General features: G+C 36.0%; 1 protein-coding gene across 1 annotated transcript in view; it reads right to left on the reverse strand.

Moving 5' to 3' along the window:
- Positions 1–2,222: 2,222 nt before the first annotated feature.
- LOC121414987 (histamine H2 receptor-like) overlaps positions 2,223–26,024 on the reverse strand; it is an 89,564-nt gene continuing 65,762 nt past the window's right edge. Inside the window, exon 4 of the mRNA XM_041608028.1 lies at positions 2,223–7,586. Coding sequence (XP_041463962.1) covers positions 7,024–7,586 — 563 coding nt within the window. The 3' untranslated portion in view covers positions 2,223–7,023. The remainder of the gene's footprint in view (positions 7,587–26,024) is intronic.

Consider the following 26,024-nt stretch of genomic DNA (forward strand, 5'->3'; position numbering starts at 1 on the left):
CCAGCCGTGAAATCAAGGTCAATGCATGCTCGCGTTTCCTGAAGCATAACAAAACGCAGTGCTTCCATGAAAAGGGAAACATCTTCTTTTCCTGTACAATCAGTAATACCACTTGGTGTATGCGAGGAAATGTTAGTCTCATTAACTATTCGTTCCATACGCCTTGCACTTTTTGGGGAAAAGGCATATCCGGGGGGGGGGGGGGGGGGGGGGGATTTTCATAAAAACAAATAGTCAGTGATTTTCACCAATAAACTGTTATAAGCTACTGAAATCCTTGCATCTGATTGGCTCAAGTCAAACCAGACAGTGAAAACTCACTGAATACATGTATATGCTTCGCAATCAAAACCTTCCCAGAAGCAGCCATTCTGGTATATTTCTGAATTACATATATATATATGCACTGCTACATGAATATGCATAAGATCTAGCAGGCTCAAAATTTTCAGCCATGAATTCATCCTCATTCATACTAAATTAACATCTGTTAGAGGTAAAAGGGACACTTGTTCAAATTCTGATATCAGGCTACTGTACAAATTCAAGTGAAGCTGCCCCTATTCGATCTTGAATCAGTCTGAAACCCTTCACAGAAAACAAATTAGGCATAACAAAATTTTAACCCTCAATCAAACACACATTCATTTCTATCATAGAGGTACAATGTTTCTTCATCAGAGCAATGAAACATGACATTGCAATCAGCAAGGTCACAATGAATTTCATGGCCATTTTGGTAAAGGGAATTTGCTGGTGACAGAACCTTTCGGCCACAAACTTCATGTATGCAATTTAGTTGCTGGCTTCAATTATATTGGTCATTGGGATAAATTCAAGACAAAAGGTTATTAAATCAGTGAACACAGTAAGCAGAGTTCACAACCCTAACTGCCAACTTTCAGGTTACAAGTTATAAAATCGGCTACTAATGATAACAAACTTCACAGTAGGTGGTTTCAGACCGCCTCGAAGTTCGCCAGTTCCAGGTATTCTCTGATCGGGAAATTTACCCCGATCAGAAAATACCAGGTATTTTGGTAATGTGAAAGCAAACTACGCGTAATTTCCCCGAAAGAAAATACCCGCTAAATAGTGGGTACTTGGCGAAATTACGAGAACTTTCGTGGGGATTTTTCCAAGGTCGCAGGTATTTTGGCGATGTGAAAGCAAATTACGGGAACTTTTAGCCCAGCGTTTCGTTGGGCGCGGCGGTGTGGGTGGCTGCTGGGCTAGTGATTTTGAATCTCGCGCCTTTCCTGCTTATCAGACCATACTGCGCATGCTCGTAACTTCGGGAACTTATCCCGAAGGATGTGTTTCGGGGCGGTGTGAATGCAGGAATAATTAACGGGTATTTTTTAGCCTTAAAAAGTTCTCGTAATTTAACGGGGATTCTTGTGATCGAGGCGGTTTGAAACCGCCTATTGTATTTCTAAAGTGGACCTCAGGGCCACCATAGATTTAAAGCTAAATCTGGAGTAAATCGCACCTTACGGGCATGATCCATACAAATGGAACTTTCCATGCAGGCCTACATAGCTTTTAATACTTCCTCGTATAGCCACTTGATGCAAGAAAGAGTCCCTAGTGTAAGATTATATGAGGAAATATCAGCATTTTCTCGGAGATGGTGTGTTGTAAAAACAACCGCAAACTTTATATTTCAACAAAACACAAACAGCTTTAGATCTGATGCCATTATCAGGCATCGCTGAGCAAGGAAGTGTATTAATATTGCAAAAAGATGATACTATTCTTTGAAGTATGCATGCAAGTGAAGTAAATCATACATGAAAAAGCAATTTGGCTGTTATATTTGTTAGTTTTGCATGTTTGCCCACAGTTCAAAGCGGCGTCGTAAAAAGGTAACATCAAAAGACAGTTGCTAATGGTGCTGTTAATGTATTCTGCCAGAATATTAGATATGGCTGCACTTGCAAAGTCTGAGGTGTCTTCTATGATACATACACCATAAAAGACAATTTTAATAGATATGCTTTTACTGACAAAGAGACTCATTTACAATGTAATATCAACTGATAGATGAGGGTACCTATGCATCCTTTATACATTTAGTTCGTTTGAAACACATTACTTAAACGTAAATGTATCATCGATTGGTCTGAAGGGGAAACATGTTGAATATTAAACAGAGATCATGTGTTGAAGCTAAATATCACTTTGAATTGGGGCAAGATGATTTTAATAATTGGTACACAATTGTAACCAATTTTTTTTTATGTCAGTTTTCCCACCCAGTGAAATTTGTGAAATATGCGGACAGGAAAAGGAAGGGGTGTCTCTCATCTCCACAAGAATATTCCTAGAATAGATGAATGATCAGTATACATATAATACATATTATCATTAGAAAGAATTACACACATACATGAGTGTCTTTTGAAACAGCTCCATTAAACATGCCTTGTTAGGACCACTTCAAAGGTAAAAATAATTCTAATGTCTGAGCAAAATAATGTGTAGCCTACTAGTATTATAAATAGTTTTTAATATTTTTATACGTGAGTGAATTATTGATGAAGTTCCTTGTTACTTGATCCTCATCTTAAAATCATGACTGGCCATTATACCATGACTGATCATCTCCGGTCATTAGTAAACCTACATGTATGCAATGGGTAAATAAATGACTGGTAATAATGAGCATATTAGGAATTTACTTTGTCATCTTACAAAAAGGATTTATCTACTGGTACTCTGTGATCTCTGATGGAAACAATACTGGAAATGTAAGAAATATGGAATGATACTGAAGAAATATACCCTGTCTATAAATATACCTGCTGTAAAATATTCACCATGTTTATAAAAAAAACCTTATCCACAATGAACTTAAAATGAAATATCAGAACAGAGCTGGATAACTACTCATAATCAAAACTTAAATAAATATTTGGGTCTGTGCACATACAATGATATTCCTGTACATGTACTTGTTCATGTACATGAACAAACCATTTTAAAAAAATCATACACACATATTGTGATTTCTTTTCCCACTTCTGAATAGGATTGATTGCTCTTGTAACAATACGTATGGACACACACAAAACATCAATGAAAAAAATATCACAACATAAGCATCAGAAGATCAGGAACCATGAAGACTACACTGGTACCTTTAAGACTTGAGAACAAAAATTCAAGTGGGAAGCATGTCATAAAATAAATAGTCAGTGATTTCAAACTGACTATTGTTATAAGCTACTGAAATCCTTTCATCTGATTGGCTCAGAGCAAATTTGTCAGTGAACATCACTGACTATTCGTGTCATGAAATACTACCCTGAATTGTTATGGAGTGTAATGACATAAATATGTGTACAAGATACAGATGAGATGTATGTATGGATTCCCTAATGAACCAAAAATAATGTGAGAAAGGAAAAGATTAAGGAATTATGTGAAAAGTTTCTGGGATTTAAAAAAGAAAATCCACCTCAGAAGTCAGAACAATCTTCTGCACAAGACCCAATAGAAAAAAAAACACTTTTCATTATTTAAAGTAAGGTTTTGGAATATTGCACCTTTGATACTATTAAATGTAAAACAAAATAAGTCCAATTTCAAGACATTACATTAATTCTTTTTTTTTAAATATTATAGGATTTAGAAAGGGTGAATCATCACAACCAATAATATTAGTCTTCCATGAAGGTTCAGGAGTATTATCAACTGTTCTTGGAATGCAAGGAATAACACTTTCACAAGAAATTGAAATTAACTTGAAATTAAAAATGAGCAAGAGCTCTAAACCAATTCGCAAACATTTTCTTTTAGAACATAAATGTAGATGTAGGATTTCGTACAGTGTAATAATTTTCATGACTGCACCCTTTATAATTCCCTGCCTGTGTAAACACACTTTAAAATGAGATTGAAATATGAAAAAAATACCAGAATCCACAAAGGAACGGAAACACTGTTTAACATCATATTCTATCGAGAGAGTGAATAAACACAGACAACATTGTATGATGGAACATTCTCCTCTGTTCTATCAAGTGGGTGAATGCATGTAATTGTAGTGCTATTTTCATGTAATATTTGTCCCTCTTTTTTTTCTCTGCTATTGAACAGGACCCCAGTGAAATGGGATTTTCCCATGCTTTTTGCTCCATATTGATTTGCCTTCTATTGTTGGGTGATTCAAAAGAAAACATTCTGAGTGATCAAATAACTCCCTAGGATATGGTATGAAATCGTGACTATTTCCAATGAAGGAAAAACCGTTATGGATGATCAATCAAAAGATCATACTCATAATTTTGACTGATTTTCAATATTCATTTCTAATTCCTTGATTATCTAATGTTGGCTTTTTAAACCAATCTCCCTATTCAGTAAATGTTCATCTTTTGACACTATGCAATACTAATAATATTACTGAGATCCAAAGTTTTTCATTTGTACACTATAATGGGGGTATATGTTTATATCATAAGTTTACTATAAATATGTAGAAAGGTTTGCTTCAGCTGTTGTACTATAGAGGCAAGTAGTTGAGGCAACAATAACAAAACAGCGATATTATTTTTTTTTAATCTAGAAATAAAAGCAGTATACTATACATGTACTAAATACGAGAAATGAATTTTTAAAACATATATTAATATTTCACCCTGGGCAGCCATAGTTAAAATAATCTGCTTTAAAATGGAATAAAAGTTATTCCTGTTTCCTTTCCAAGTTTGTACACACTTACATGTACACATCAGTGGGAAAGAAACAGAAGGTATGATTTTTACACTGTAATGATAACTGAGCTGCTATAATGATACTCACTTTTATGTAGCATAATTGAAATCCTCAACCCCCTTGATTTACAACTTTAACTACAACTATAATTGTATAAAATTGTCAGTTTATAATCATAAAAGTTTGATCGCTAGCCTTTCTGATGACAGTCCGATACAAATGTATCTACAAATATAGGCACTCGTCAGTACAACTACTAAAATTTCAACTAGAACATAGATTTAACTAGATACTACATGTCAACAAATGTCATATAAAAATTTTACCTTGCGTAAAGACTACTTTGATCACTGACATCGATTAGTTACATCGTCCCTTCAGAGAATGATCAAGATCAAAAGACATGAGAAATTTCATCTCTTTATAAAAAAATTGCATGTATTAGAGCACACACACTTCATAGGTCAACCGTATACTTGAGGAACAAACCTTCCTATTGAAAAAAAATTGAGTAATATATAGAAAACTTACATCCATTGGGGATGATCAATAATGAAATTTTCAAGCTTCTTTAACCCTTTTCTTTAGAACAGGTGGGTGTTTAATAAAGCCATTTGTACCTTACAAATGACTTAAGAAATGACTGGTGATCCTTTCTTGCTATATCCCTACCATGATGAAGTAACTGCTTATCACCTTAGAATATGTTCCAGTCGTATGTAAAGTAGTGCGGAACTATTCAAACAGCTCTATGAAACACCAACCAGTTCTTGTTCTCTCCTGTGGGCTTTCTCAAGCCGAGGGATCAGTCACATGTTTCGTGTGCTACCTGCTGTTCTTGCCATAACTGGACCAGAGAGAGGTGACAAGAAAGCAGGCAGCGCTAGGGTATGACCGATCTCTTGGTTAGAGAAACTCCACATTCCAGCTTCGCTTCTGAACAAAAAGGTTTGCAAATGCTTGATCATTAATAATAATTCTGAGTTGTTTAGATTTCCGCTGCAATGTCTTATAATATGTTTATGGTACCATTTAGCATTATCCGACTCATTAGTACAAACGTTTGGTTCATTGAACCAATATTGTTCTGTGCATTCAGCGAGTAAGAGTCAGTCAAGGATCGCTAACTGGTAATTTACTGGTCTCTCAATAACAAACTATTAAAAAAAGATTGATGGTATAATTATGAAACTTACAGTATTCATCAGTGATTACATACCCCCCATGGGCAATACTCACCAATTCACATACCCTTTCACGTACCATTACCTCAAGATCTATCTTAAAGGGTGTGAAATTAGAGCTTTTCTGCTTAAACTGGATGAATTCTATGATGCCATATCCACAAGACAATCCTGCTGAACAACTTCATAATAATGCCACTTCCCCATCTGTTGAAGCAAAAGCACCAGGCATCAGAAAGAATGATGTACAGTATCCTTTGAGAATTACCACAACGTGCGCTCTGACCTGATGATCTTCACGAACAATCTTCTCTAGACAATCCTGTTGAATATCTTTGCTATGGCTTTTCCTCTATCTGTGTAAGCACAGGCACCAGAAAGGTTTTCCTTTGAGAATTGCCTCATGCACTTTGACCTAATGATCTCCATGATGCCATCTTTACCAGATCATTCTGCGGAACATCCAACAGGCAACCAGATAAGATCACCAGAGACCTTCCTCCATCTTTTCAAATGCATGCACCATCATACATGGATTCTTCAGCAACAAGATTTGTTTGAGCTTCTTCGGGAATGTGACTGTCCATCAGAAGCAGCATCAAAGTTTCTAACTTGACCGATCTACAGGTACAGTTCAGATCATTATAGCGAGACAACTAATCCAGAGCTGCTTGGACCTCAAGGTAGATTTTCAACAAAGATCTCATGCTAAACCTTTCCCTGGTAAATTGAAGCTTACCAAATATGGATGTGAAATGAAAGAAGAAAAATTTCTTTCATCTCTGCTTTATGAATAAGGCAAATAATTATTTACAACTGCTGAAAGATCAGGATAACCAACCATGATTTTGTCCTACAGAGCACATCGATGACCTTATAGCAGAATGTTCACATTTAGTGCTTCCATAAGCACTGTAAATTGCATCAGTCTACAGAAGATTGCGGTGGTTCCCAAGACAACATAAATAAACAAAACAATTACAGATATGAGTTGAGTCACTTTGAGCTTCCACTGTCAATTATTTGCACGTTTCTGCTTCATTTATGATACAAGTTTGATAAAATCTATGAAATGTAATAAAAAAGACTTTGGAAGATAGAAGGCCATGATGAAGGGTTAAATGCTTCCTTCTTCTAATAATTTGTTAAGTCCTCCAACAATGTCCGTAAGGTGAGGTTTTAGAGGACTGTTTGGGTCAAAAAGCGAGTCCATGAAAGCACCATCCTGGAAGAACCCAAATACATAGTCTATTCTGCCTTGTGACTTATCTGTGAGATGCCTTGCCACAAGTTTGGTCAAAAGAACTGAGCAGTCATCGAGTGCTCCTACCATAAAGTTTTTATCAAAAGTGAAGTCCACTTCGCAGAAGCTGACAAAGGTCATGATCATGGTCCGGAACTTTTTCCTAAAGGCCTCTGCAATTTTTATCTCCTCTTCGTTGAACTGGTCATTGCGGTAGAGGATACCTATTTTGACAGTTATCTTGATGATATTCTTGATGAGCTTCTCAGCGTCTTTCTTGTTCTGTTTGTAATCCTTGCAGAGCTTGTACACGTTGTCCAGGAGTTCACCCATGGTGTCATCAATGAAGACCTTGGCAATCTTCTTGGACGTCATCTTGCCCAACATTTTCTTCTGGACCCGCAGACCCAGGTTTTTGGACCCACCCGCTTCAGCAACTGTAAATTGGAATAAAAGACAAAAATCCATAAATATTCTATATTGAACTACAGGGGTCTATTCCACAAAGAATATTCGTAATTTGCAACTACATTTTTAACCTATCTGATAGGTCATACTATCAATAATATTTGGGTTTTTTTTTCTTTATTTTATTCTGGACAAATATTTGTCTTCCAACTCTTTAAAGGACAAGTCCTCCCCAACATAAAGTTTATTTGAATAAAAAGAGGAAAAATCAAACAAGCATAACACTGAAAATTTCATTAAAATTGGATAAAAAATAAATTTCACAAAATAGTTATATGCATGTTCTGGTCAGTATGCAAATGAGGAGACTGATGAGATCATCAACTCATTTTTTCTTTGTATTTCATTACAAGGAATACTAAATATTCTAATGTTCTCCTCATTGTCATATGGAATGAAGTTTTATTCCTCTGTGATCATACATTACATATGATCCCAGAGGAATATTGTAAAATCTGTACAACGAAAAACCATATAATTCAAATGAGGGACATCATTGACTCTCTCACTTGCATATAACTGTTTTTTGAAAAATAAGCGAAACTTCAAAATGTCATTTTACATGCAATTTTGATGAAATTTTCAGTGGTAAATTCCTGTTTGATTTTTATCTTATTATTCAAATAAACTTTTCATTGGGGTGGACTTGAACTTTAATGTCAATTACTAATTGTATCTGTGTACATGTACGTCAACTATGGAGGTAAAGTGAAATCTCCTTGCTTCTACTGCCAGCTCTACAGTCCCAGCTGACAAAAAGTAACTATTGTTCAACAATTTTATATTTCCTCCCTGACATAACCTTCAGTTTATTATGCTCTGCACAGGTTCACCTGCTCATGTTGGTACCATAGATCAATTCAGTCATTTATGTTATAACAGCTACTGCAGAAGTTTTAAAGGGGAAGTTCACCCTCATCAAAAGCTGGTTTTAATAATTTAAGCATAAAAAATAGAGAAAAACTTGGTTTTCTGTAATTTGTGTTTAACTTTGTTTTTAATTAGTCACCAGGATGAAAATTTAAAGGGAAAGGTTGTCTTTTATAATTTACACACTGTAAAAACTGTGGTGTTAAAGCTGACAACAGTTGGTGTTAACAGAGGACCACACCCTGAGGTGTTAAAATTACAACGTAGAGATTGAACATAACACCAAAGAGTGTAAATGTAACAACCAAAGGTGTTGTAATAACACCTATGGGTGTAAAACTAATACCACCAATTTAACACCGGTGTAAAACAACTGGTGTGGTCATCTACATGGATGTACACCCGTTAACACCACAATTTTTGCTGTGCATGCTCACCCTGAAACAATTAGCTGTTGAATACATGAATAAACTGATTGAACTGAAATGTTGCTTTCAAATGGATGTATAAAGGAAATGCATATCATATGAACATGAATTACATGTATGTCATTTTTATGAAAGTTGCAAAACATGGGGGAATGAAAATTTCTTTTCAGTTGTGATTCCAATATACAGCATGTAGGCTTTACATGGCTCCTTTGGTACAATGTTCAGCATTGCCAAACCACTCTTCTTAAAATCCAAAACTGCCCAGTTCCCCAAGGGAAAACCTCAACTATGGGACTACAGTCTTGTATATTTCCAACAAGAAAACAAAATTTTTGGCAACTGTCAGGAAAGGGGTCAAGTACTTCCATGCCATGTGATGACAGTATAGGTATTCTAAAAGTTTTTTCTTCTGTGCAGCAGTAGGCCTAGGTGTGTACTTCAAGGTGTGCTATATGTGACTACCCCAAGCTATTAAATTTCTCCATAAGTTGATGGATGGAGCCTGATTTATCCCTAAAAATACTGAAGTATGTTCTTGGCCGTTGATGGCACACAATTGCAACAATAATTGTCACACAGGTTACCAATTGCAGATTGTAAGCTATTATTGATAGAACAAGAATATCATGACTGATTAATAATGCTAATTTAAATGCATACTATTTGCTATAGAAAAATGAACTTAAATAGAGCACCCAATTTTTGCGTACTTTTAGCATACTTCCAAAAATTGTTTATGTACACATGTATATATCTCCTTTTATATACTTTTTTCAATGAATTTTTGGTGACTTTATTCTGATCATAAACAAGATCAATTTTATTCAGTTTAAACTTTGGATAAACTCCCAATTTGCATCAAGAATTCCTACAAATTTACATTTTTGAGAAATGTTGGGTCAACATGCAAAGTATTGTGTAATTTGAGAACAGCATATCAGGGAGCCGCAACTCACAAATTTGGTCTTTAAAGTTGCACAAAAAAGACGAAGAACAACACAGCACCAACTTCTCTGATTTATCATGAAAAATGTCAATGCCTTATTAGGAATAATGGTCGCTACAATTTTCTAGAATTGAAAAGTGAGATAATCTGATACATGTATAATTCACATCATTGAACCATTACCAAAGATTTAGGTCTACAGGCTTTAATAATTACATGCACGCATACTTCAATCAGCAATGTATTGCCATTCAGTAACACCAACAATGTAAATCAACAAAGGAAGTTGGCTCATTTCCGAGAACAAAATATTTTCCCTCCAAAATCCCTGAACTGAAATAACATACGTGTACATGTACCCTTTTTGTGTGTAAGCCTGAGATTATGATTACAGAAGTATTCGGGTATAAAAAATACAAGAACAATAAAAATAATGACAAACATCAATACAATGGTTAACAAAATAGAATAAAAATTAATGATGAAAATCCAAAATTACAAGTAAAATGGAGCTATTTTTATAGCTCCATGGTAAAACTGTAGGGTCCTAAATTGTGTGTAATGTAGCGTGCAAACACAGGCCGATACTACATGTACATACATGTAATGTGGTCTTTTGACTGATTGCTCTCTATTCATGGATTGAACAAATCATTTAAATTAGTCATTTAAGCAATGATTAACACAATATTCTCACAATCAGTGGCTTCATCAATCAGGCTAATGCCTCATTTTGAGCATGCTGGCAATACTCTACTCAAACTGAAACTAGTAAGCAGTCCACTAGAACCTCAATTATGGTTTCAGACTTTCAGCTTCAGACTGCTGGGTACTATAAAACAATTAACCTTTCATAAACAATAAATTAATAAATAAATATATAGGTGTATTCATATTCTTTCAGACAGACTCAAAAGTTTTTTCTACATGCTCTCTAATCAAGAAATTTACCCTGATGTACCCCCATCACAGATCAGTATCCTGGTAATTTTGCCAAAGTGAAAGAAAAATACACAATTATAATTCCTGAAAAGAAAATATTTGTTAAATAGAAGGTACTTGTTAAAATATGCAGGGATTTTTCCAAGATTGCAGGTATTCTTGCAAATGTGAAAGCAAGGACGTTTCTCACCCCAGTAAAGTGGTTGGGTGCAAACGCTGTGGCCTCACCTGCCAATCAGACCATACTGCACATGCTCGTAACTTGTAGAACTTATCCTGAAAGGGTCTGCTTCGGGCCCTGGGCTTCGGGTTGGTGTAAATTATGCAGAAAATGATTATCAAGGTGGTTTCAAACCGCCTTGATCACAAGATTCCCCGATAAATTACAAGAACCTTTTTTCAGGCAAGTATATACCCATCAATTATTCCTACATTCACACCGCCCCGAAACATACCCTTCTGACTAAGTTCCTGAAATTACGAGCATGCCCCGTATATGGTCTGATAAGCAAGCAAGGCGCGAGGTTCAAAATCGCTAGCTCAGCAGCCATCCACAGCACCCACCCCCTACTACACGCTGCGCTAAATGTTCCCGTAATTTGCTTTTACATTTCCAAAATACCTGGAACTGACGAACTTTGAGGCGGTCTGAAACCACCTACAGTTTGAATTTCAAAGCCTGATGAACAAGTTCTTGTATTCAATGAGTATTCATGCGATAGAGTCAGTCTGAATACACGTTATTTACATGTAAATGTAAGTGACTGTTCTTAAATGCCCTTTTCACCTATTTTCTTTAACTTAAAAACAATAGTGTAATGGGAATGCGCAAACTTCAAAACCGTCTTGGAAGAGACTGTAAGTGGTCTTAACCACAATGTGTATTCTTGAAACAAATGAGGTTGCTTTTTATCAAGTGAAAGAAGACTGAATACTTAACTGTCCAACTGAATACTACATAAATTCTAAGTAAGTTTTGGTTGTGGATAAAAATGAAATTGAATGTTGATTTATTAGTAGTCTTTCTTCCCATCTGTATTACACTTTTATCTTCCCCTCCCTTTTTTTAGTATTGCAATTATCTTAACCAGGTGAAGACACTGAACCCATTCTGTGGTTTGGTAAAATTATTTCATGCATGTGCTGTCATAAAAAGAATGCAAAATATGTCAAAAATTAAGAATTTCTTCATATACTGAGCTTACATATTTTCTTTGTTTTTAAATGATCAGTATCTTTCATGCAATGTCATTTTTTTTGTAATGGCAATGATCACTACGATCCTTAAATTGGCAATGCAAGTGTAACTTTTGGATCACCTGTTTTCACATATACAAATGTTCAAACTTCTAAGTTTGACATTTACGATGAATCTCTATCCACTTTTCACTACAAAATTTAAAAGGAAGTTGCAGCAGGGAAAGAAAAGTATGTTGTCAATTTGAAGAACACATCATGAGCAAATAAGGCTACAAATAATTGATTATCCTCCATTTGTTAATGGGGAACATGTTCATGAAGGGCAAAGAATAGGAAACTGAAACTGCACTACATGACCCAAACGGAAACTACCAAAACTTGCTGCGCATCGTGCAATGTGTTTACTTAATTACTCTCACAATGGTAATTGTGTATCAATGTGCAAATTCAGAATACAGATTACTTTGATAATAATTCAATAACTACAGGTTATCTCTGCTTCAGCTTGTCTCATCAGTCATGATTTCCTGGTAAAATATTTTTATTACATTTAAAGTATGATAAACATTTCCTGTTGTTCCCAGGTCTCTTCCAGGGGTCTGATGCAACAAGAGATGTGCGTAAGTCCACGTAGCTTTAATTTTTTATAAACCGGTACAAGTAGTTGCACTTAATTGCAATAATTTCTGCTATATGGGCCCCAAATGGATGAATTCCTTTCTTCCTTGAAAGACACAGTTGGTTTTAACAGACATACTTTATGTAGGTTGCTCTCTATACATGCAACCAACATTTGCATCCTGTCCGATGGACAGAGTGTTTTCCAACTGCATTCACACAGGTCAGCACTAAATACAGCAGTGAGGCACGCTAACACGTATAGCATCATTAAAAAAAAATTAATGTGTGTTTTGGCATGCATGGGATTTGAACCGATGCAGGTTGAGATCATACAAACTTATGCGGAAAAAGTGTTCTAACCAACTGAGCTACAATGCCTCCTTGTACATGTAGGATGTCCTTTTTTTATAGGGCCTTTGTGTATTAGGCTTTGAATGTGCAGATTATTGTACAGACGTACTAAACATAGTCCAACTTTACATATTGAAAAAATAAAAATTACAAGATCTTGTAATATAATCAATCTAGAAAATGTGTCCTTTTTCAACAATTATCCATCTGACATTGAAAATTTCACAATAAAAATTTGATGAAGGAACGTGAGTGCAATTTTAATCACCAGCACCAATCTTTCAAAAAATTGCCATGTTTCATATTCACTAAGTCTCTCACAGGAATAGTGCAAAGAAAGGAACAAACTTTTTTCATTTGAAAATGATGATTGACAGAGTAATGTGATGCTGCGATGAAACCAGTGCTAAATTGCACCAATCTCCAGTATCAGCTCATCTAGTCTTGGTGAAAGACATTGCTAGGCTCTAACAACCACTGTGGTCAACTTCCTTATGTCGGTCAAGTGCCAAACATTTACTTAAAGGTCAAGTCCACCCCAGAAAAATGTTGATTTGAATATTTAGAGAAAAATCAAACAAGCATAACACTGAAAATTTCATCAAAATCGGATGTAAAAATATTAAGTTATGGCATTTTAAAGTTTCGATTATTTTTCACAAAACAGTGATATTCACAACTCGGTGACATCCAAATGAGTCAGTCGATAATGTCCATCACTCACTATTTCTTTTCTTTTCTATTGTTTGAATTAAACAATATTTCATTTTTACAAATCTGACAATAAAGACCAACTTGACTGAACCATATTATTAAACAATGCTAATGTTCAGGGAGGAATTAATTGTTGTTTCACTTGACAGTGAGGATAAAATTAGAATATTTGATATTTCATATAATAAAATACAAAAGAAATAGTGAATGGATGACATCATCAGTTTCCTCATTTGCATACTGACCAGGATGTGCATATAACCATGATAACTGTTTTGTGAAATTAAGCGAAACTTTCAAATGTCATAACTTACATCCGATTTTGATGAAATTTTCAGTGTTATGCTTGTTGGATTTTTCTCTTTTTATTCAAATCAACTTTTGATTGGGGTGGACTTGTCTTTCAATGTATAACCCTGGAGTTTATTTTAGAAATTCTCAGTGGATATGTATACCAGAAGTTTGGGTCTGTCCACAGAAATGTATCACTGAAGATCATATCTAGAATGCCTTTCCACTACTGGAATAGACTGCAAAGATTGAATGAGAAATCGGGAGAGCTAGGGCAGCGATTGTGGTAAAACTGATGCAGAGACACAATCTATGAGTACTGGAAAGAGTCTCTTTCAAATATCGAGAACAGGAGCAACAGCGATAATTCTAGGTGAAATAAAACACTAGAATTTCAGACTACCAGAAGTCGAAACCATTATATATTTGAACATCAAGCTGGGCTGCAAATCTTCAAAAATTTACCCATTAATTTCAATCACAGTGTTTGGTCTCATGGAAGTCAATTCTTGGCATGGAAGAATTCTTTCATGGGTGTGTGCAGTAAATGCAGTTGGTCAATAATCGAGAAATATTTTATGCAAAAACAATTCATTCAGTGGCAAGAAAGTTCAATAATTTTATGGCATTATTATTATTGGATTAGCTAGACTTATCATTTGACATGCATTCATTTTAATTCTCAAATGAGAGGAGTGTTTAATGAGGAATTTTGACAGTGTTTTCACTATTACTCTCAGCCAATCAGATTCAAGTACATGTACACGTAGCTGAAAAAAGCCAGGCACTCGGGGTGAGGGGGGGGGGTGGACTGTCACTGTTTCCATTCATTCTAATTACATGCACAAGGTGGACACCATGCTTGTCCATGGACTTTCAAAACAGATCCTTGACGAGTATCACTCTTCGATCTCAGAATTCCCTATTATGTTTCATACTTTTCCCCACCCTAACTAATGCCTTAAATATATTTTCCCGATAATCATACAGTACTCCATGTATCCAGGATTAAAAAAGTATATCACTCTTTCCTGATTTCAGCAATTTTGATATCTTTTTCTACTACTTAATGACAGCCCCCCCCCCCTCCCTAAAATCATGATTTTTCATTTACTGATCAGCAGAATAGATCGTGAATCGACAAGAAAACGATTCTTCCGTCAAACTATAATCATCCTGCTTGTGGGCGATGTATCTTAGGTATATCTCTGTAATACCCCAGAGACAATCTCCCATCTGATATGATCTCCTCCTAATGAACCCAAGCTTCTATCAATCTCCTTAAAGCCTGCATCAATTAGAAGCATAATTGAGATACAATTATGGTTCATTTAGACTAAAGGATTTCAATGCAGAAAACTTCACCGTTACTTTGCTCCACATGTAAATGCCCGCATCGAATTGTATTCTAATCTTTATAGCATTACTCTTAAAAAAAATGAAATTGATGAGAGTATAAAATGTATTACATGTACACCCTATTTTCATCCAGTTAGAAAACAATATTGCCTTGAGTTAAACAAAATTCTACAACTGTTAAAAAGTTTAATCAGCCAAAAGATAGAAAAAAAGGAATAAATTAATTCTGGTGGAAGGTCGGTAAACAGGGCTGTCAAGCCTGTCATAATATTGAAGTCCAATGGGATGGTCTTCCACATGAGATGGTGTACAATCAGCTAACTTAGTATTTACTGCTCATTGCTGTAATATTCCACAGGGAGTGGATAATGCGCATACACGGTTTTGGGCAATCAATAATCCAATTAAAACCTACATTTAGGTAACTATGTATGTATCTGTGAAGTATACAGATCGACATCCAGATGCGACAAGCGCTGCATAAAACTGTATTATTATTACTATCATTATTTGTACATTGTAGTGGCTTCATTCTTTGAATGTGAACATGCTATCCGACACATTGACACTGATTATCAGTTTTCAGCTTTATTAGCAGAGCAGAATTAATGTAATTGGTCTACCAATACCTAAGCATATCAAGGATAAATTGATGATTGCGCGCAAAAACCTTAATCACAATACCAGCGAATTCCCAAGCTTGGTAATTAAAGAAGCATGATAATTATGCATGGGTTTTCTTTCTCTATATGGATGATAATAATAATAATAATAAACTGTATCAATTATGCCAGCTAATTCCCTAGCTTGACAATTAGAAGTATATGTAGGTTTTCTCTTTTCTATCTAGGGATAATAAACATTATCAATGGTTTCCCAATTAAAATGAGGAAGCACTTTGTTTCTTAATGATTATTAAATATGATTCCTACATCTGCATAATTATCATAAGGGATAATCTGTGCAGGTGTAATATTCATGAAATTAATGAGGTATACGACAATCAACTTTTGTATTGATATACAATGTATTTACTGGGGCTTTTAACAAGGGTTACTGTACTCTTCACTTTTTTTTTGGGGGGGAGGGGTCATAGAATACATTTGTGCTTATTTTCTCTTGGTATACTGCCATCCTATGACAAACACTAATAAAAGCATGGACCTACCAGCAGGTCCATGATAGAAGTTACTCTTTTTGTTTCCAAATTATTATTTTTTTTTTTGATTTGGGATAGTTTCTGTATGCTCTACATGATGCTAAAGGAATTGGAGTTACATTCATGTACATATACATGTTACACAATGTATCCCTCAAGGCCTCAACTTTTTTTTAAATCAAGTCAACTCTCCTAAAACAATCACACATTTTGCTCATTTGCAATGAAACTTATTCCACACAGTTGCTTTCTTTTTTCATGGGATTGCAACTTATGTACCTACATGTAGTCTGCAGGCATAGACCCTGATTGACATTTCTGATCAACAAGTGGGTCTTTACATGAGCCTAGCATTGCTGTTTCAATTCTGAATGAGAGATGGATGTTTACTTTGTTATTCCTTGTCCAATTTTGATGAAATATTCAGTATTTTGCTTGTCTGACTTAATTTACTTAAATCTGTTCAAATCATGTTTTTTTAACCTGGAGTGCCCCTTTAAGTGAGCAACCAGCTACTGTAGTCGCTAGCTAGTTACTAGCTTGCAGCATGCTCAGATTTAGGTACAGGCGATTTGCCCAGTATTTATCTTCATTTTTCTGTTTTTATCAAAACCACTTCAGTGTCATGGTGAACTACCCCTTTCAAGAGTGTAAATTGAAAATTAAAGGAAAATGAAACCTTTGGATCAAGATAGCTTCAGTGAAAACAGAAAATCAAAGAAACAGATCAATGAAAGTTTGAGAAAAATTGAATAAATGATAAGAAACTTATGAGCATTTGAAGTTTAGATCATTATTGCAATGTTGATCCTCCTGATTGGCAATGTAACAAATATACACCATGTATGTGATGTCACATGTAAATAACTTTCCCATACTTCACTTAATCTGCCTTTTTTATCACTTATATCAGTAGATCATGTATTCTTCCTATAGGAGGGCATGTAATACAGATTTTCAACAAATGCATTATGGTAAAGAGGTTGTATCGCCATAAGGAAGAACAAAAAGATACATTTTGGGGGTATTTTACAGTCCACCAAAAGGAAAGCTGTTCACATATTTATGACATCACAAATCTTTGAGGATTGCCAATAGAAGGATCTCTATAGCATCAGTGATTGCAACAATTAAATGCTCATAACTTTGTCATTATTTGTCCGATATTTCTCAAACTTTCTTTGATCTTATTCTTTGATTTTCTGTTTCAACACAATCCCACATGCTCCCAAGGTTTCATTTCCCTTTAAATCTGTAAAAGAGGCATCCCTGTAACTTCAGTCCTTTGTCACCAGTATACCTTTAACACTGAGAGGATAAATCTGCTTGTATTGCAGGATTTCCGCCTCTTGCAGAAACACAGCTCAGGATATTTCCTGTTGATTAGTTCAGGTTTTCCCTCCCCAAATCCCTATTCTACTGCATGTGTGTACACGTAATCTCTTCAGAGAAAATGGAGCTAACGTGCTAAAAATCATGAAAATAAATATGTAAACAGATATTTGGCAACTATGTAATTTACACTGTAGGCCATGAATTGTAGATTAATTGTGATGAAATCAACTTTTTTTATTCATCTATTTTGAAAATTGGGGCTAATAAATGTGTGCAAAAATGGCTTTTTGGCACAAATAGGAATCTCAGATGAACTCAAGAAACGTCATACTTGAAGTAAGCACATCTAGGAAAAGGATGCACCTAGTTTTTAAATCTTTTTATTTTTAGTTAAGTAAAATCTCTTGCCCAAAATACATGTATTCCTCAATAGATGATTACATTGTATCTGGCATCTTTACACTATCATCAGGAGTCTGTTTCATAAAGAGTCTAACGCCGTGTTTATACTTCAACTTTTCAGGCCAGAATCAGTGTTTCCAAAAGTGATTAGTCCAAAACACGGCTGCGCCCATGCTTACTTTCATTTAAATGCTGTTTCAAAACGCCGATCGTAAACTCACAAAAAGGTGCGTTTGTAAACGTCGTTTGACCAGAATCAGGCTTTCTTGGGAAGTATAAACAGAACCACGATCGTAAACGTGTTTAAATGACGTCATTTGGTAAATGCTTCCGGTGGAATGAAAATCCGCGCAGTATCCGCAAATACAGTCGTATTGCTCCATGTTATCTCCACGTTGTAACAACAATCGGATAAAAAAAAACTTTCGAAAAAATTTGACCTCGCTTTACGAAGCGAAGCCAGCTGGAGATCGTGATTTGCTCTGAAAAGTTAAACATAAACAGCACTCCCAGAACCACGTTTACGTTCGGCGGTTTGAATCGACGTTTGACATCGCTGATTCTGTCCTCGCAATGGAAGCATAAACACACCCTTATACAACTATTGTAACTCTGCCATTATTGGAACTACCATGGTAACAAGGCTAAGCAGCCAATCACAACCAAGCTTTCCATTGGAAGTTATAATAATGGCAAATTTACAAATATTTCTATACAGTCCTTATGAAATTGACCCCACTTGTACTTTCAACAGTTTCAGTATTTATAATCTTTAATGATCAACCTAACAGCATCGTTTTTTAAATATTTTTTTAAATTGGAATAGTCACTAAAATCAAACATTTCAACATAATGGTGTAGCACTAGCAGCTTGGTTTTTGTCCGGAAATGCTATTGTGCAAAGCACCCTTTTCAATATAAATACATGGCGTTTCAATACATACAGCAATATGTGTATAGAGAAGACACATTACTTTGGAAAAAATAGTTATCTCACAATCTGACGTTTGCATAATACATGTATGCACCATGTACATGTACACATACATTGATAACCCAATAAATAGGGAACCCACTTCTCATACGATGAAGGAGAACGTGAGAGGAATTCCAATTTTACTTCCTGTCCTCAAAGCTCCACTCAGTGTTGCCACTTTGATAGGAGAAACAAATTTACATAACGTTAGACACGATCGCCAGATTGAAATGAAAACGACAAATAAAGCACAGTACATGTAGTGTCAAAAAGATAAGAAAAATCCATAAAGTCCCTATACTAGTAATTTAATTTCATACATGAACTACTGGTAAGTTGTGTGTGTGTGTGCATACATGTATATTACTTATTAGTAATTTTTGTCCCCATTCTAACGTAATTTCTAAATTTCAAGGATAGGAAAAGGCAAGAGCTACATGTACATGAACAGTTGATTCACATGGCCTTAAAGGCATCAGAAAGTTATTGTGGCCAAGTGGAAAGTTCTGGAATTTGAGCAACTAGGTCTATGATTCAAATCCCACTGCAGCACTTGTTTTCTTTTGCAAGAAACTTACAGTTGCCATTCTCCACACATGTGTACATGTATATACTAGATGGGTACCCAGCAGGAAGAAACATGCATGCTTACATGCCCAATCAGGGTAGCCATGCTAAAGCCAGGGTAATAATATAAGAATTAAAGCACTTGATATCATTATCATTTTTTTCTGATTATAATCACCTACATAAACAAATTGTTTTATATTATCTGTGTATTAATGAATGAGGACTTGTTTTGATATTCTGCTGATCATACTTTGATTTCATATCCATCCAGATTTGGGCAAAAGTATTGTATTTACAATAGTGATGTGTGTATACATATACTACATATATGCCTGCCCTACACTCTATTATGGCACAAGGTAAGAAGTTTCACTTTTCATATGCATACATGATGTAGACCACAGTAAGTGTTCTGAATTATTGATCTGGTTTTAGCACAGTGAGGTCATTTAATTTTAATTCAAAACATCAACTCACCTGCTTCAGGGTTAAAATAGAACATTTTCAAGGTTTAACACCATTTAGACAAGGGAAAATTACTGTACATGTATATATAGTGACTGATATATCTGCACTTGTGTTCTCAGATATTTATAGGCCCCCATCAAGCATTTTACATCACATCAAAGAACATACATGTATTTGCAGTGGATAGAACACTGTCTGAATGATGAAAATCCAACTATTCCCTGGCCTTGTTGAACTCATAATAAATGTTGCACACTACATGTATCTCCAATAAATGAGCACAATTTTACCTCCCAGGTTCGCACTATTGTGATCAAGACTGTTTCATAGTGAATGCAAAAAAGTAATATGAGAATAAATCTTTTGATTCCTTTCCTCATCAAGGACCTACATGCAGGAGACTATAGGTGGTTTCAGACCGCCTCGAAGTTCGCCAGTTCCAGGTATTCTCTGATCGGGAAATTTACCCCGATCAGAAAATACCAGGTATTTTGGTAATGTGAAAGCAAACTACGCGTAATTTCCCCGAAAGAAAATACCCGCTAAATAGTAGGTACTTGGCGAAATTACGAGAACTTTCGTGGGGATTTTTCCAAGGTCGCAGGTATTTTGGCGATGTGAAAGCAAATTACGGGAACTTTTATCCCAGCGTGTCGTTGGGCGCGGCGGCGTGGGTGGCTGCTGGGCAAGTGATTTTGAATCTCCCGCCTTGCCTGCTTATCAGACCACACTGCGCATGCTCGTAACTTCGGGAACTTATCCCGAAGGATGTGTTTCGGGGCAGTGTGAATGCAGGACAAATTTTTTAGCCTTAAAAACTTCTCGTAATTTAACGGGGATTCTTGTGATCGAGGCGGTTTGAAACCGCCTAGAGTGCAGGTCCATTCTCAATTGCTCCTATGAATCCATTAATATTCCAGCATATAAAAAGTCAAGAGCTGTATCCTGTTACTAAAGCATTATAAATGAGTGAAAAGCAGAATCATTTATCATCCTCAGTTCATTATGCTCCCCATTTAATAGAATTCATCCATTTGCCATAAGATTCGTCTTGAACAAGGGTACTCCAGGCTGTACATATTTAAAGGTCATGCAAGTCCACCTCAGAAAAATGTTGATTTAAATCAATAGAGAAAAATCAGACAAGCACAATGCTGAAAATTTCATCAAAATAGGATGTAAGATAAGAAAGTTATGACATTTCAAAGTTTCGCTTATTTTCAACAAAATAGTTATATGAACGAGCCAGTTACATCCAAATGAGAGAGTCGATGACGTCACTCACTCACTATTTCTTTTGTTTTTTATTGTTTGAATTATACAATATTTCAATTTTTACCAATTTGATGATTAGGACCTCATTGCCTGAAGCACAAAATGTTAAAATAATGGAATTCCACGTGTTCAGGGAGGAATGAAACTTCATTTCACATGACAATGACGAGAAAATAAAAATATTTCATATTTTATATAATAAAATGCAAAAGAAATAGTGAGTGAGTGATGTCATCAACTCTGTCATTTGGATGTAACTGGCTCGTTCATATAACTATTTTGTTGAAAACATTAAAAAAGCGAAACTTTAAAATGCCATAACTTTCTTATTTTACATCCGATTTTGATGAAATTTTCAGTGTTATGCTTGTTAAATTTTTCTATTTTTATTCGAATCAAGTTTTTGTTGGGGTGGACTTGTCCTTTAAAGAACAAAGTTTAATATTGAAATTCAAAATTTTTAATCATTTTGTGAAAACAATTATGTGCACATCATCATGAATACACAACAGCAGATGGCTTGATGATGCTACATGTATGTCCCCACTTTCCTTTTTTCGTTCTTATTACATTATAATCATTTGACATTTTCACATGTGTACATGTATGATTGACTCCCCAGTACAATTTTCAGGAATATCACACTAAAATCAGTTTTCAATCCAATGTTTATGGAAAAAAATGAATACAATTTCATGTTATTCACAGAGACATGCATTGAACTGTTTTATTAAACCAGAATTATGCATTACATTTAATAATTATGTCATAACTTTGGTATTTAGTGTGCAATTCTGATGAAATTTTCAGTATTTTGTTTGTCTGATATGACTCATCTGTTCAAATCATATCATTTTCAGCCCTTTAAAGGCAGATGCCCAGCTGACCGAAGGTTAGGGGAGGCAGAAGTCCATTTTGCAGTGTGAAAGCAAATTATGAGAACTTTTACAAACCAGCGAGTAGTTTAATAGGCACGGGTGCTGTACACGCCTCTGCCTAGAATATAGGCTAGGCCGACTGCTGCTGAACTCATATTTTACCATATTTCAAACTTCACCAAACAAGCATGCTTCAAATCTTGAGAGGTGGGTCTGGCAGAACAAAAATAGCAACAGGAATAGCTCATGAATATTGATAACTGCTCTCTTGCTCCTTCTGTCAACCTATACCCATAAATACAGCGTAACCTAATATTTCTGCTGGGTGAGATACAGCCTTGTTTTCTATTGAACTGCATTGAAGAGCAACTTGTTAACATCTCGGTTCCACCCGCAGGAAGGTTACCCGCTGTTCGGCATTTGGGTGCTTAATGTTCTGGAAGTTCGCATACTGTACATAGCCATAAAACATGATTCCACGTGACCGGAAAGAGGCGTACATGTATGCAGGACTTGCAGGTTGTACATTAGGCCTTATAGTGTTGAAGGGGGAGTAGGGACAAGGGGTGCCAAAGGTACCCCCCCCCCATAACGTGACTAATACTTGGTTTCTAGGCACAGTGGTGCTGCTACTCCAGCTGATATTTAGGCTTTCTAAACATGAAATAAAACATTGTTCAATAGCACCAAAAAGTTGAGAAGTTGCGGCGAGTGGCACATATGCAGAATTCATAAAGTTAGAAAGTTACACTCGAATCAATAATTCCTTGCTTACTCATAACCTACATTTTGCAAACTCACATGATTACATTGTAGTGTCACAAAAACTCACAATGGTCTTGATTTAATTAGAATCACTTTATCGCTTGTGCAAGCAATAGCTTGTCATGTCATATTGATGTATTGATCAATCAAGATTACAGGTTCAGGCTACATGTAGGTGGTTTCAATCCGCCTCGATCACAAGAATCCCTGTTTAATTACAAGAACTTTTTCAGGTTATAAATATCCATTAATTATTCCCACATTCACATCACCCCGAAACATAATGCCTTCAGGATAAGTTTCTAGCATGCCCAGTATGGTCTGATATTAAGCAAGCAAGGCGCGAGATTCAAACTCGCTACCTCAGCAGCAACTCACAGTGCCCATGACAAACTACATGCTGGACTGAAAGTTCCTGTAATTTGCTTGTTATCACACTGCCAAAATACCTGCGAAGGTTCTCATAATTTTGAGAAGTACCTGCTATTTAGTGGGCATTTTCTTTCGGGGAGATGATACATAATTTGATTTCACACTGCCAAAATTTCCTGGTATTTTCTGATCGGGGTACATTTCCCGATCAGCAAATACCTGGAACTGACGAACTTCGAGGCGATCTGAAACCACCTATTGGGGAATCATACCCCGACATAGCAAAGTTCATAATTATACAAAAATCCATAACAAAATTGTGCTTCATGTTGTTCTTGTCACAGACTGATCTTGGTCAGGATTCTTGGGTATTGTTGACTTTGTTCTTGATCTAGAAGGCATTCTTTGAGCTCCAATTTCTTTCTTGCCAATAAAGATTACCTTGAGATCAATATTGTAAAAATAATAAGTAGGACAGGTTCATGGTGTAACACCAAGTAGAAGTCCTGCGCAGTAGTGCTAAAAAGGACTGTTCAGTATGTACATGTACATGTAGCTCTGAAAAGATAATTGCTTCATTTGCTTGATCAACATTTTGACCAGTTGGCTATTGGCTAAAGTATTAGCTCATCAGGATTCTTGTGAAAAAAAAACTTGTGTAGTGTACCAATCACAAATCATAAATGCTATGGACAAAGGGCCTGCCTACACAATTAATTCAAAATTGAATTCACAGAGCAAGATGATCACTAGATGACACCAGGAATGTTAGAGGGAGATGCTGGAACCACTCTAGATACTGAACAATGTCCAAAATGCATTATTTTTACGATGTACTTTCAATTATCACAAGGACACAGTGATAATTTATGGTCTAGAGACTTGAACTAAAAGGGTGTTGTTTCTTTGATTTGCAACTGTGGCCAGGTATACATGTAATCATCACCACACTGTTGGGTTAAGTATTAGCTCATTAAACAGGGACTGTGTCAATACAGACAGTGTGTAATGAGTCTGGGGTGCCCTTATGGTGTACAGTATAAACTGTTCCTTCAACAACTACGGTGCATTTAGGAGCCACTTTTTTTACCCTAGAATCATGATTCTGCAGAATCACAGTTGCAAAGAGTCAAAGTGAAAATAAACGTTTTTCAAATCAGAAACATGAAACACTGAAAAAGGGGCGTTTGGAAAGATGTTTCTATAGAATCACAAATTAAAAGATTGTATAAACGTAATCGTGATTTGAATTATGATTCTATGTGTCGGGCTACTTCCAGTGTATGTGCATATATATGCTCAGTGTATGGGTCAAACTGCTTACTGTGAGGTGCAATGGAACTGCCAGAATCCGAGAAACAGCTTTAGAATGAAAGATCAGGCTTGAGGCATCAAGGCAGGGATGGCAAGAACTCTGTATTAAACTAGATAAACTACTAAGAGTGGGGAATATGCAGAGACCAGGCTTGATGCATCCAGGCAGGGATGGCAAGAATTCTAGAGAAACTCCTAAGAGTGGGGAATGTACAGAGGTCAGGTTTGATGCATCCAGGCAGGAATGGCAAGAACTCTGTTAAGAGAAACTCTTGAGAGTGGAGAATGTGCAGAGATCAAGCGTGATGCATCCAGGCAGGGATGGTAAGAACTCTGTAAAATAAACTCCTGAGAGTGGGAAATGTGCAGAGATCAAGCTTGATGCATTCAGGCAGGGATGGTACGAATTTTAAGAGAAACTCTGATAGAGGGAAATGTGCAGAGATCAGGCTTAATGCATTCAAGGCAGGGATGGCAAGAACTCTGTATAAAGAGAAACTCCTGAGGGTTGGCAATGTGCAGAGATCAGGCTTGATGCATCCAGGCAGGGATGGCAAGAACTCTGTATAAAGAGAAATTCTTGAGAGTTGGCAATGTGCAGAGATCAGGCTTATTAAATGCATTCAAGAGAGTCAAAAAGATGATGTTTGTCCTTTTGCCTCCGACGAAGATTCTGCTAGGATCGAAAGCTTAGGCCCTTTTGACTCTCTAATTTACTCCATTGGCTCGTTTTTTAGATAAGCATTTTTCAGCAGCTTCTTTTTGCCTTTAAATGCATTCAAGGCAGGGATGGCAAGAACTCTGTATAAAAATAATCTCCTGAGAGAGGGGAATGTGCAGAGATCAGGCTTGATGCATCAAGTCAGGGATGGCAAGAAGTCAAGAACTATGTTAAAGAGAAACTCTCGAGAGTTGAGGATATGCAGAGATCAGAATTGATGCATTCAAGGCAGGGATAGTAAGAACTCTGTAAGAGAAACTCCGGAGTGGGGAATGTGCAGAGATCAGGCTTGATGCATCCAGGCAGGGATGGCAAGAACTCTGTTTATAAAGAGAAACTCCTGAGAGTGGGGAATGTGCAGAGATCAGAATTGATGCATACAAGACAGGGATGGCAAGGACTCTACAGTGTATATGGGAAACTCCTGAGAGTGGGGAATGTGCAGAG

Source organism: Lytechinus variegatus, chromosome 5, assembly GCF_018143015.1.
Source record: "Lytechinus variegatus isolate NC3 chromosome 5, Lvar_3.0, whole genome shotgun sequence".
NCBI lineage: Eukaryota > Metazoa > Echinodermata > Echinoidea > Temnopleuroida > Toxopneustidae > Lytechinus > Lytechinus variegatus.